We start from the raw sequence: 13,553 nt of genomic DNA, 5'->3' as shown, positions 1-13,553 counted from the left end.
ACAACTCGTGCTGCTCTTGTAAGGAAATGAGGTCTATAGAGCTGCTGTCTTGGGGGTGGCTGTCTTAAGGGTGGTGGAAGCTGGGGTAACTTCCCCTAGACACTCTCCCTTGACGGTTTTCTTCCAAAGCCTACTTTATGTGGGCTTTCTGTGGGCTCACCTTTCCTTGACTGTCAGCTACACACTGGGCAACATAGCTGTTTTCATCACATTCACCAAGGAAGGCCTGTTCACCTATTGCATGGAGAACAGCAGGTACCCAGGGCTGAGGACTGCCTCTGGGAGCCATGGTCACAGGGCCTGCTCCCACCCTGATGGCCACCTCTGGTGACTGCAAGCCTGGGGGACACCAGGTACCAGCTCACACCCAAACAGTCCCAGTGGCATCCCAGGGCTTTAATGCTTGCTGAAAGCACCTTCAATTTTTTACTCTAGTTTTATTTTTTCCTGTGTGAAAGCTCATGAAAAGTACAGCCTACTAGAGATGTCGTTTCTTGTGCACCAAGGTTCCAGGTGCAGGCAGGGTGCACAGCACAAGGGCACTTGGGTATTGCTCCATCGCAATTGCCAGTGACATTTGTCCACAGATGTCCTCATATCCCCTGGCATGAGGATTGATCCTGGCATCTACTTTACCAGCTTCCCATGGAGCCCCAAGTGGCCATGTTGGAAAAACATGGGCCTGCTATCTGCATGAGGGGAATCTAAAATAGCCAGTCAGTTAGCTTGAGGTTAGCATTGCTTCTGGTTTGTTTCACATCTCCAGAGGGTGCTTCTCACTAAAGAATGACTTAGGTGACCAATTTCACAGAATCACAGAATCGTTAGGGTTGGAAGGGACCCCTGGAGATCATTTAGTCCAACCCCCCTGCCAAGGCAGGTTTATCTAGAGGAGTCTCCTTCTTGCAGTCTAAGTTGTAATATGAAGTGACTGATGGCTTTAGTAAAAATGGCTAGTGTTTGAGCCATCAAATATTAATTTTTGACACCCCATCCCAGTCTTCAAAGTTTCGCTTCAGAAAGCTAGTGTCTGGGGGAATCAGTAAATCCCATCTCAATTTTACAAGTCTGCCCTGTGTTGAGGCTAATTAATGAACATCCTAAATGTCTAACTGGCTATTGCAAATCATTTTAAATAGCTTTTGCAATAATGCTTCCATCAGACTCCTGCAGTCCTACCATTTGCCTGCAGACATGTTGGTCTTTCATCCATCACACGGCAGCCAGGTTTTACAGCCTGACACCAAGGCGATCCCCGGCAGCACTAAGCCATCGCTGATCTGCTGTGGGTCTCTCCTGACCTCACAGGACCACAGGCTTCCCATTGGTGTTAGCCATGCACCAGCTGCTGGCTCACCACTGAGCTGGGGCAGGCTGCTACAACCCACCCAGCCTCCCCCAGCACTAAAGGGCAATACTAAGAGACCACTCCGATATTTGTAAAGAGAATATTGTAGTTTTGACGAGAGGAAAAGAGAAAACCAACAGCCTGTCCTACTTATGGACTGGTTCAGGCTTGCCCATGGCAAGCACACTGTAGCACATCATAGCAAAGTTAGATTTGTTTTTTTTTTCTTGCTGTTTTTTCAAAGTTGCAGCACAAGGTAACACTGGGGGAGGCCAAGCTGCTTTTGCAGCCCGGTGAGAATCAACTTCTTCATGCTTAGGCAGGAAAATCTCAATATAACACATGCTGTGAATGATAAAAGCTCCCCATGTGCCACTGCTAGGGGGATGCTCCAGCACCCAGAGTCATCTACGCAGATTGTCATGAGATAGGGAGTATTGATTTGTATTTGTATGCATAAATATGGGCTGTTTTCCCTCACACGCTGTCTTTCTCTCTCCTTTGTAGTTTGGCAAGGCCATTTCCCTCACCCAGCCACACGCACGACCATGCACACGTGCACAGAAGACCTATTTTTAGCATAAAGGTTGCCAGGGCAAAAGGAATTCCCATGTCCAAGGACTTTCAGAAGATGTAGATACGCAATAGAAGGAGGGGAACACACACACAACCCACACTCTGCCCAAGGATATTTTCTGCCCTTCAGGGACTCATTGCTCTCCCAGGGGCCATCCAATCTCTGTAGCATGCAAAAACTCACCGAAAACCAGCCCCAGAAGGGGTTGGTCCCAGAAGTGATTCTTGAATGGAAAACTGGAAGTTTGGTCCAATTGCAGACAAAATACAGCATTCGGGACCGGGCAGTTGTTGGGTCTAAATTCATCTGTGTGTTTCTCCCCAAGGCCACCCTGGACCCATGCACAGGGATCTACTTGGACTGGGCAAGGACCAGTCAGAAGCTCTGGAAGTGGCATGACTTCAGACACCACTCTCACAGTCCTCCTTTGCAGTCCATCACCATGAAACTGAACTGCCAGGTCACCAGTAAAACCCTGGTTTAAGGTGAAATTGGCTTAGTGTTCCCCAGCCACAGCAATCCTGTCTGCTTCAATGTGGGCTCCCTGCTCAAGGCAAGCACTTGTGGTAGCCCAGCCTGGCCAGCTCCTGTTTGCCAGCTCCTCAGAGAGCAGCAGGGAAACCCCCCAGTGGAGATAAGCTTGGGACTGTTGTCTGGGACTGGTCACAAATTTTCATGCGGAAAAATCACCATTTCTTTCAAAACCAAATTTCCTGCCTGTGTGACTCTTAATGAAATTCCATCTCAGGAAAGCATTTAGACGAGATTGAAATGCTGTCGCTGAAGGGTAAGAACAACAAGACTCACAAATTCATTTTGAAACACTTTTTCTTTTCAAAACCTTAATATTAAATGTCAATACAAGCACAAAGCCTCTGATTTTATCTAAACAGCATTTCACTTAACGTGAAACAAGCATCTGGGGAGAGAAACACCAGAATCTTCTGGTATTTGTTGTCACTCAGGTTTCCTACCTCTGACCCTTCCTCAGAGGTGGAAATGCCATTCTGGTCAGGGCTCAGCTGTGCTCGGTGCCACTGTGACAGTCCCAGCCTACTGGTGTGTAACCCTGTCCTTCACTAGATGCAAACACAACAGGTCACCACTGAAACACAGTGTTTGGTTGGGGGCTGAGGCCTCAGGGTAAAGGACATAAGTTGTCTTCCCTGGTGCAGGCGCAAACCAAATGATGACTGTCCTCACAGCAATAGTCTGTACGTGGCCACAGATGTATCACCAAGGGAAACAGGCCTCTGCCATAGCTGTTCAGAAAGGTGGCAACTACACACTGCCTCAAGTACACAGAACCATAAAGCACTGGCTACTGCTCTTTGGCCCCCAAAACTCAGACTTCTCAGGACCAATTGCTATGTTAGGTAAGGAGGTGATCTTCCTTGCCCCACTACTTCTGGGCAGCCCACTCCCACCAGAGCAGGCTCAAGTCGTGAGTTTAGCTCCTCAGTCCCTTTGTACATGTACTGGAGGAGGATCAGCTCCAAAGGGCAGCTGTAAGGGTTAGTGTGCTCCATGGCCATGAAAGGAAAGGGCACCCATGACACATTACACGGATAAGTGAGAAAGGCTGGGTTACAAGAGATGCAGGATACTCTCCCACTCGGCCTCCCCTCAAAGAGTTTAGCATTAACACTTTTCACTTCGCATGGACTTCTCTTTGCAGCTGAAAGACCCAGAAAAAAGTCACCTGCTGAAGTGGCCAGAAAGCAAAGACGAGCTCATCCTTCAGTATAAAAAGATTCAGCTCAGGAGCCTGCCGTCCAAAAATCAGACAATGTTGCAATACTTTTGGCAATCCCTTTCTCACTGATATCACTCCTTGTGTTTCATCATCTTCTGTATCTGCATGAAATACTGAAATGAAGATATCTGTGCTCACAGCAAGCAGTTACATCAGCATTTCAGATCAACTCTTCCTTCATCAAGGTGGTAACAGTCACTTTGCGATGAAAATAAAGTTCCTTTTTTCAAGCTCACAATGCCTATCTGTACATCAAGTCCTTGTAGCACCAAGTTTCTTTCAGCTGACAGCGTTTGATGGATTACAGTCTGATCAGTGGGGTTACACAGTGAATGCGCAGTACTCTGAAGCAGATGGCTTCCATCCTACAGCCAACAAACTGGAAATTTTAGGAACTGGTTGTACCAAATGTGACTGATGAGCCTGCTTTGGCTCTCAGCCAGAGATACCTGGGCTGGTGGAGAGAGGATGGCAACCAGGAGCTTAGGTACAGGGACCAGGGGCAACCCAAGAGAGGAAAGATGAGGTGTCTCTGGGGTTTCCAGGCTCCAGTTCATGGTAGGTGGCACCTCCCATGGCTTAGTGGCAGGGTTGGGCACCTCAGAAAGGGATCAACTCATTTCTTTTTGTTCTATTTAGAGCTCTTTACATCAAAGATCTGATTTGTTCCACAGTGTTGGCTTGGGTCTAGGACCCAGTGAGGATGAAAATGCATGAGAGCAGGAGAAAACAGCAATTGTGGACAAAGAGTTGGATCTACCTGCAGTCACCAACATGCAGCTGCTTCAGCAGCACAGACGTTTCCATTTCCCCTTTTCGTACCCACATCACTTTGTCAATACCAAACATGCAGTGTGAGGAAAGGACTATTAGTTTTGCTTGAAAAACACATGCCACAGTGTAAGGTTATGCCTCAGGCATCACTGTTGTACAAAAAGAAGGGTGGATGCCCGGCCAGCTGCTTTGGCATTCACCTCATTTATGAGATGCAATCCAAAGGGCCAAACCTCTTTAGGAGGCTCCAAGCCTCTAGGAAGCTAGTCACATATCACTGCCCCACACCTGTCAGACAGCAGCTGATTTCCACAGGAGGGTTTCTACCCAGGTTAGCTCATTCACATGACGTTGTCAAAGACAGAGGGTGAAGGGAAGCTTCATGGTGACATTACAGAAGACAAACCACAAGTCTCTGGATGATACAATACCAAGGGCCAGAAGAACACTGTGGTAACGAGGAACTATGGGAAGATGAGTCTGTGAGTAACCAGGTAAGAACAGTTATCAAATACAGTAATACTTGTGTTTTCTGCCACCAGTTCCCAAGTTTTCTCTTAGTAAAAGCCAATAGCTAAAATATGTTTTTGTATTACAGTTGTGGTTTCTTCCCCCTAACAAAATTGTAAGGAAAGAGACCAATCCGTCACACAAGACTGCTTGTCAGTAAAGAAAATATAAATTTACTTTTATTATAACCATAAAGAGGCATTAATTTAACAATTAGCTGTACATTCAGCACTCAGGTATGTATGTGTGCCAAATAAACCCAGTTCTCTTACTGCTAAAAAAAGAACACTTCTCAGCAATGCACTTGCCTGTGCTTACAGGATGTTTATTGTCTCTGTATTACAGTTATCTTGACAGACAGGCCTCAGGATACAGAATAAAGTTTTACTCTTGGACCAAAATAGGAGGCAACATTTTTATTTAAAAAAATTAAAACCAGCAAGTTTCTAGTCAGATAATATAAAGCATCTTAAATTAATCTTTTGAAAGTATTTACACTATTTGTAAACGTAAATATCTGAAACTGTACATGTTTAAACAAATGTTCACTTAGCAAACAGGCTGTATAAACTGATTGCTCTTCTAATCTTTCCACCAGCTGTCTGGGTACTCTAAGAGAGAAAAAGATCCCAACCACAAAAGTGACTACTGCCATGGTTTAGCCTTCATGTCTTTTTTGTACAATGTCTGTATTAAGTCAGTCATAACTCTGTACAGTGACCAAGCAGTCCTTCTGAAAAACTTCATAAAAAACAAATATACATATATTACAATGCACTGGACATTATTTTACAGCCTGTATTTCTACATAAGTAAAGAGAAAGGGCAAGTTTTCTTCCTTGTTAGTTAATTTTTAAGGGGTCATATAAGGTCCTAGGAGTACCACTGATGTTCCTCAGCACGACTGCTGCAACACTTCTTGTGGTAGCTTTAAATCCTACCATCTTGTTCTCCATTCATGTAACTTGTAATAGGAAAATTATTAAATCAAAATACCACCAATGTGCCTGGAAATTCTTCATATTTAGAAGTACAGAATAGGTTTTATAAATAAATAAAAAATCTGCCGTGTTTCTCACTACATTTCTGTTTTGCAGTGCTGACCAATAAGGATTTACACACTGACACGCCCTGAAGCTGCTTGAAGTGTTTCATTCCATTAATGCCCAGGTGCTTAGCATTCAGCTTTCTGCACTATTGACCAATAAATGCATACTGAACAGCGTGCATTGTTTAACAGGTACCGAGCACCTATCCTCTGTTTACAATGCTGATTTGACAGCCTTGCACACTGAATTTCAGGCATCCCCACTCCCCCTTACTCCACGGCACAAAGGCTGTGCAAGTTCCAGTCTCGATCCTGCTTTAAACAATATGAAACCACCATTTGATCTTGGGAAAGGCAAAAATCCAACTCTACCCTAAAACTAAGTACCTGAAAACCTCAATGCTAAGCTTTGCTGTAAAGCATCTGAAAGCATGCAGCTCCCTAGAAACAACGGAACTTATATTGCACAGCTTTCTATTGCATATTCCAAGGATCTGAGTCCCTTTCAAGAGGAAGGTGAGACCCTTTACAGAGGAAGGTTAGTAAAACTTCAGGTCAGACCTCACAGCTCCCAATCACAACAGTATAAGAAAAACAACACATCCAGTGTTTCAAGAAACACTTCACATGTGGGAAATAAAGTTTTCCCAACTAAGAACCTCTGAATTATGTTCAAGCACACGGTGGATTACCAGGATTTTCATGGCAGTTAAAGAAAAACTCAGGGCATGCCTGCTTGAGTCAAATTGTCATACCAATGTGCTTATCTTCCAAGTCTTGCAGATATCTCTTGCTGCTCTCATTTGATTCCCTGCACTTTATTTCCAGAGTGTCTTTGAAAGTGCGACTTTCCATTGCATACATCAGCTTATTAAGGGAAAGAAAAAACGTTTTTTTCATTAAAAAGCAAAAAACAAGAGGCTTCAACTTTGAAAACGTCTGGAGAAGGCAGTAACTGAGCTTCCATAAGAGTGATCAGCAAAGGCTTTTTTGTTTTGTTTTCTTCTGCCCAATTCTCAAGCCTATGAACAGAAAAACCTTGGGGGTTTTTTTCTTTTTTTTTCCCCTAGAAGTTTTGATGCAGACTGGACTGCACAGTGGGATCCTTCGTCTACTTCAAGTAAATGTCTTTGTGTTTCCTTCACTGCCTGGCATTGAGCTGAAGCTTATTTCAAGCAGTCTCATTGCTGGGTTACTAAGACATCGATAATAGTAAGTTCACCTGAAAGACAAAGGGAAAGCCTATGTTAGACAGAATAGCTAAGCTTCAGAACTGATGTGTTATGTTTTAACCTTTAAACATGATTCCTATGAAGCACATTAGTCAGGAGAAGACAGCTACAAAACAACCAGCCAAAATTTCCAGTCAAGTGCCTACTCGTAGGCTTTTTAAAATGCAGTTGTTGACCATACTGACTACTTATTTCACCAGTCACAAGCTACTGTGTCAAATTTTCTAAGATGACTTCATGTGTTGTCAAGAAACTCCAAAAAACAGGCACACTGGCAAAAAATGGTAACATTCATCTCAGATATCTGAAATACATTTGGGATCCTACGCAATACTTGTTTCCTACAGATTACAATATGGTTTCCCATCCAATTCAGTTTGTAGGATAAGTGATCCTAAGGTTTAACAGATAAATGATTAGAGGAAGCCATCTCCTCTAGGATAACCCCACCTCCTTATGGTGCATCAGTCCCACTCTGTGGTTCCTAGACAGTTATCACACATTCCTGTGGCCACATTCACTGCAGGAAACATCCTCTAACCCACAAACTAGTTTACCTGTTTAAATATTAGCATCCTGTGATAATCAAGATTCTACCCACTTTCCCTAGACCACTAAGGTCAAAGTGACATCTTCAAAACCTACTTGGTTTCTGCCAGAAAACCCTAACAGAGAGAATTCTTAAACCAAATCATCTCTGAGACTAAAGACTTTACCTACCACGTAGGGTTACACTTCCATAACAATCGCACATTTTCCCAATGCAATTTACTTGAAATGCACCCTAGTAATTCTTTCTCATGCTTCCTGAATGCAGAAGTTGCTGCTTTTTATATTTGGCAAAAGCAAGACTGCCTTCAAATGCACAGGCTTTTTTAAGGTGCATTCATTGGCTTTGATATCTCTCTGAAAAGACAACGCCTAGAAACAGAAAAACTCTTCTACAATGTTGTACAACTCAGTCCCAGCAACATCAATCATCACTTTGGTTTAAGAAAATCAGTTAGATAGTCTTTAAAGAAAAACCCAAACAAAGCCCTTTTCTAGCTGAGAGCCTAAAGTTCAGATAATGCCCTGAGTTTAATCATCCAGGATTAAGGGGGATAATAAATAAATAAAGATTCTGAACACTGGAAATACTAAAAATGAAAAAAATCAATGTTTAGAAAAGCAAGTCACATGAAAGAGCAACTGATAAAACATAGAGCTTCAATACATACCTGTTCCATTGAAGGACAAGCTATGATTTGCAGATCTTCATTACTAAATTCTTCCTTTAACAAAGCATGGAGTTTCTGGAACATTTGCTGAATGTTATTCTTTTAAATGAAAGAAGAAAAAACTCATTATTAAAAAACACAACACTCATCTCAAACATGAACCACAATAAGCACAATGTACATGGAATAGCTACTTATATGACCAGGCAAGGAGAAGCAGTCAAGCTTTAAGAACTTTTCCTCTAAAACAAGTCGTTTTGGGAACAGCTACAAGGAATCCATGTTGGCTGTGAGATAAAAAACTTCAGCCAAGATGTGCTAAACTGAAACACTGAGTCTTAAAGACTTAACCTGGAAGCCTAAAACTCAAGCTTGGTTCTTCTGGTAGTTTATGGTAGGTTTTTCATTAAATCTGTATTATCTTCTCTGCCCCTGGTGCTTCTGCCCAGGCATAACTGACCAAACTGAACTGGTTTGGGCTGGGACAGAAGTAATTTTCTTTACAGTAGCTCATAGGGTGCCAAGTGGCAGACTTGCAGAATAAACAGGACCAGTTACTTCCCTGTAGTGTGTGTGTGTTACATAGGCTGAGTACAACAGAGAGCAGGACAGCTGTTTGGGTTTGGTTTTTTTTTTAAGCTAAAGATATCATCGTGAAACACCTACAGAAAAACATGCCAGCAATACTCACCCTGACTGGCTTAAACAAAATTAATTCTGTATCTTTATTGGACAAGTACAAGGACATGCTTCGTAACGTTGACGGCAGCTTTGTTTTTATTGTCTTATAAGTGGAAGAGACCAGATCGTTGATCTTTGCTGGAAGTAAAATAAAATATGCTTAATAGGCTAAAATAGCTAGCAGTTCTGCTAGCTGAAACCTAGACTCCAGAAAATCAACTCCATTTTACTGGGGCTGACCATTACCACAGGTTTGGGCGAAAGAGAGAGAGGGGGCGGCTCGACTGTGCAGTATCAAACCCATCACATGACCACAGCATGCCAGACACTGCAGAAAATGCATCCAACCCATTTCTGCAAGATACCACATCCTCCTGAGGTTCCTGAAGTCACAGCCTTCCATTAGCAACAAAGTTCTACATAGGTTTCCCCCATAGAAAACCTACCTGGAAAAGAAGCTGCCGGGAAATAAACAATTGTAGTAAAGAGAACAGAATATCACAAATTCACCTTACTGAGCACAGGCCACATCTGCGAGAAGAAATGTCTGCACAGACACCTGGATTTTGAAACAACCAGACAGGAATCCTCTCAGACAAGACCTTCTTTCTTTATTGCTAGGAATTTTAATGATTTTACAAGATCATTGCTTAAAGGCCAGGGGAAAAATATATTTTGCAGTTTTAAAGTACTGAAGTTAATACACTCAATTTCTGCCATATCTAAATTTTTTGCCTAATCCTGCTTCCCAGACAAATGACTCCAAGATACAGCAGAAGCTCTGCTTAGATCTGCTTCTACACACATAATTATCTCCAAACAAACATTAAAAATACTCCTGAAGAAGCAGGAGACGTTAAGTAGAAGCTCAAGTTAGCCCTTGAGAGTGTCTGACCCACGGAGCAGCACTGAATTACGTATGAATATGGCTGGCTTTGCATCTTAAGAACATGATGCAACAGAAGGTTTTGATGTATGAATTGGAATAATCAGATTTTTGACCCAGAAGCACAACTTTGCAATGTGAAGAGCAAAACAACCCAGGAACATCTAAAACTGTTCCAAATGTTCCTATGAAGCATTCACATTTCAATTCTTAAGAATAGGAAAACAAAGCCAGATTCCATTTTTGCATAGTGACAGGGAAACTGTAAAGAAAGTAGGTACCAAATGTACAGACAATAAAAGCTACAGGGTGGATTCATTCTTTCGTACAAAAGCAAAATATAATCATAATATAATAATTTATAATTTAATATATAATTTAATATAATATAATTTATCATAATATAATCAAATAATTCCTTAAGCAGATTCTGTATGCAGTTGCAGAAATGCTGTTTACATGCAAGAACAGTCACAGCTTGAGAAATACTCAAGGCATTCATCTACTGCACCAATTAAATACATATTCTAAAGTTTGTCAGGTTTTGATTTAGAGGTGGCTTAACACATTTAAACTAGCACATGGGTTAAAATGGAAGGCAGGATTTTCAAGAAAAAGGTAGACAGTTCAATTTTTCAAAATCAATCACAGTCTCACAGTCCAAGTTATTCTGGCCACTTTTTCAGGTTCTTAATAGTATCATAAATATAAACCAAAGCAAATACCTGGTTGTGCCCAAGGTTGCTGTGATAGGCTGTAATTTGGACCTCCTTGAGTGGCCATTGTTTTTAAAGCAGCTACCTAAAAAAAGTAAAATCAACAAAATTATGTTTCTTTCAGTTGAATTCACAACAAAGTGACCAAGTGAAAATTGCACAAGTCTCTCAGATACCGTAGTGTACGGAATCTCCCCTGCTCTTTCTCTTCTATGACCTGGCTTAACAACACACAGGGGAAGCAGTGTGACAGAAATGCAATTCAAAATTACAACTGTGATGAATTCTTGAAAGTAAAATTCAAAATGGGATTAAATTTACAAAGACGCTTAGGCATCAAAGGATACAAAACCTCAAAAAAGATTTATACTTAAGCAGCTTAGTCAAACTCCCCAGATTCTCAATGAATCACTGGGATCACTCAGACAATCTATCAATCTCTCCAGTTACCCATCTATATTTTAGGCATGCCACTGACCCCTACCCCAGCATGAGAGGCATCAGTAAATTTAATACTGTAATCTTCTAAATTCTCAAAAATCAGCAGCTGGGATATCTGCTGTCCATGCAATGCTGTAGCCCCAGTTTCTGAGAGGTCATGTCACTTATTCTCAGCACATCAGGATCCACATCACTCTTCATTTTTCAGAATAGATTCTCCTGCGTGGTTGTTCTCAAGATACCTAAAAATCCTGAGCTCTAGAGCAGGTTCTAGAAAGAGATGTATTGTAAAAAGATATCTTTTTTGTTTCTATCCCCTAAGATGCTTCATCTTTCTAACCAACTTTTATCAGGAATTTCTGTCCCAAGAAGAACTTGTAAAGAAAGTCCTGCTCATCAAACACCTCATTGGTGTAAAATACACTGAAACCAGAAAATTTTAACACACTTCACAGTCATACTCTAAGACCTCCCTCAAGAACACACATGACCCAATATTGTTTTTGAAGGCTTACAAATGCAGTCAAGGTAGGAATTTTCCAAGAAACAGAAAAGCTCCAGCCAACCTTCACAAACCTGTTTCAACTCAATGGAACATTAAAGCTTCTTGATCTAAGAGCACAAGGGTTGCTTTTAAAAACAAACTATGTCATGTACCTTTAATGCATTAACCTCAAAAAATGCCCGGAAAATTGTTTTTGGAATTTAAAGGAAAACACATCATCTTCAGCTAATCAGACAGAACTAGCAGCTTCTCCTATACCCAATTTAAATACTAATTCCCTTGTGCTACCAGTACTTCAGTTAGGTTAACAAACACACAACACATTTGTACCTTTGTCATGAACTCCTCCAGCTGTTCTATAAATTGTTTGGTTTGCTGCTGAATAAACTGCTCACAAGCTGATTTCAGATGACGATCTACATCTTTCTTAGAGTCGATATAATGTTCTCTGATTTCTGGAGTACCCTTGAACAGAGGACAACAATTCTCTTCTTTTAATTTGCCAGAAATCACCAAACACTTAAATGACACAATTTTTCCTAATGAAATAAGACTCCGTATTACCTCCAGTAAGAACTGTATCAAGGCGTTGTTGCTGTTTAGTCTAAAAAATCTTGAAACTGCCTTGGGATTCAGGATTTTAAATGCTGCATCTGTGAATCAGAAAGTCACTCATACCATAAGTCAATGCGATTCATCTCCAGGACTTACAAACTCTAATCATCCAGTCTGAATGATTACAATGGTGACATTAATGATTCCAGTATTGCTAGGAGTGGATGCACAAGTGCACATGCACAGAAGCACACAAAGCTTAATCTTCTATTTTTTAACTGTGCCTATGGTAAACCTGAATCCAATAGTTGCACAGTCTAAACAGATAAATACATTACAAGAAACTAACAAGTTACTGATATTAACTGCACTGCTATGAGCATGTAAAGTGTGCAAGCTCTCCTTGTTAACTGTATCTACAAGTGAAAGACTTTTACATAAGCTATGTAGTTAAGCATTTACAAACAATATGCAGAATTTTGCACATTGCCTGGGAAAACCAAGTAGGGTTGCATGAAATAACTTAGAACTGGTGCTTTCTTCCTCTGTGCTTAATTGTTTTAGTTAGAACTAAATAACAAAACACCAAGGTTGACAGACACTCATATTTATGTTCTCTACAGAAGTCCCCGGAAGAAAAAACAACAATGTCTGTAATTAACGCAAGATACTGAAATTACTCCTATAGTGCTAACAGGATGTTGTCAACCTGAAATCTAGTCAAATTGGGGAAAAGAAAATTATCAGTAGTTTCAGTATAGCTTACTGCCCTACTGTCATTCATTTATCATCCTACACATCCATCTGCTTTTTTATTTTTTCAAAAGCAATTCTGTGCCCTTCTTGCTGTATAAAACAATGTGAGGGAAACAAGACATAAGAGCTAAAGAAGTGCTGTACAGGGCATTAAATCAAGAAGGAATACCAAATACACAGGCATGTAGGTTTAGCACCGAACTAAGAATCTGCACTCCTTGCAGTTAACGGAAACCACAGAGAAACATTATTTTTGTTCTCTGAATTATTCCCCAGAAACTTCACTAATTCCAAAGACAGCCCAAGCTCTTGATTAGAAGTCTATAAGCCAGCCAGTGAGAAAGTCCCTTTTCCCACTGCATATTTCAGTTACATGAACCTTACATTTACACTACTTCAAAAAAAATTGGGTGAAAGCATGACTTTTACATTAAGCAGTATTCCTTTGTCTATAAATCCCAAATTAAATCTTAAATCTATGTGCAGAAAGTTTGGCTAGAACACAGTAAACCTGCTAGCCCATTAGCTAATTCGTTATTTTTCTTCTA

At 41.1% G+C, this 13,553-nt stretch overlaps 2 protein-coding genes across 2 annotated transcripts in view; one reads left to right on the top strand and one right to left on the bottom strand.

The window, feature by feature from the left end:
• The window catches only part of LOC108497407, a 29,087-nt gene extending 25,337 nt beyond the window's left edge, over positions 1 to 3,750 (top strand). The window contains 3 exon segments of the mRNA XM_017814985.1: positions 178 to 290; positions 2,411 to 2,478; positions 3,604 to 3,750. Coding sequence (XP_017670474.1) covers positions 178 to 290; positions 2,411 to 2,478; positions 3,604 to 3,750 — 328 coding nt within the window.
• A 1,616-nt stretch (positions 3,751 to 5,366) lies between these two features.
• COG3 (component of oligomeric golgi complex 3) overlaps positions 5,367 to 13,553 on the bottom strand; it is a 31,169-nt gene continuing 22,982 nt past the window's right edge. The window contains exons 18-23 of the mRNA XM_017815011.1: positions 12,259 to 12,347; positions 12,025 to 12,159; positions 10,758 to 10,833; positions 9,157 to 9,284; positions 8,466 to 8,564; positions 5,367 to 7,235 (exon numbers count right to left, since the gene is read on the bottom strand). Coding sequence (XP_017670500.1) covers positions 7,209 to 7,235; positions 8,466 to 8,564; positions 9,157 to 9,284; positions 10,758 to 10,833; positions 12,025 to 12,159; positions 12,259 to 12,347 — 554 coding nt within the window. The 3' untranslated portion in view covers positions 5,367 to 7,208. The remainder of the gene's footprint in view (positions 7,236 to 8,465; positions 8,565 to 9,156; positions 9,285 to 10,757; positions 10,834 to 12,024; positions 12,160 to 12,258; positions 12,348 to 13,553) is intronic.

The sequence above is a fragment of the Lepidothrix coronata genome, unplaced genomic scaffold (genome assembly GCF_001604755.1).
Source record: "Lepidothrix coronata isolate B3197 unplaced genomic scaffold, Lepidothrix_coronata-1.0 Scaffold48, whole genome shotgun sequence".
Taxonomy (NCBI): Eukaryota; Metazoa; Chordata; class Aves; order Passeriformes; family Pipridae; genus Lepidothrix; species Lepidothrix coronata.
Note: the sequence above shows the minus strand (reverse complement) of the source record. Positions and strands in the feature narration are given on the sequence as shown.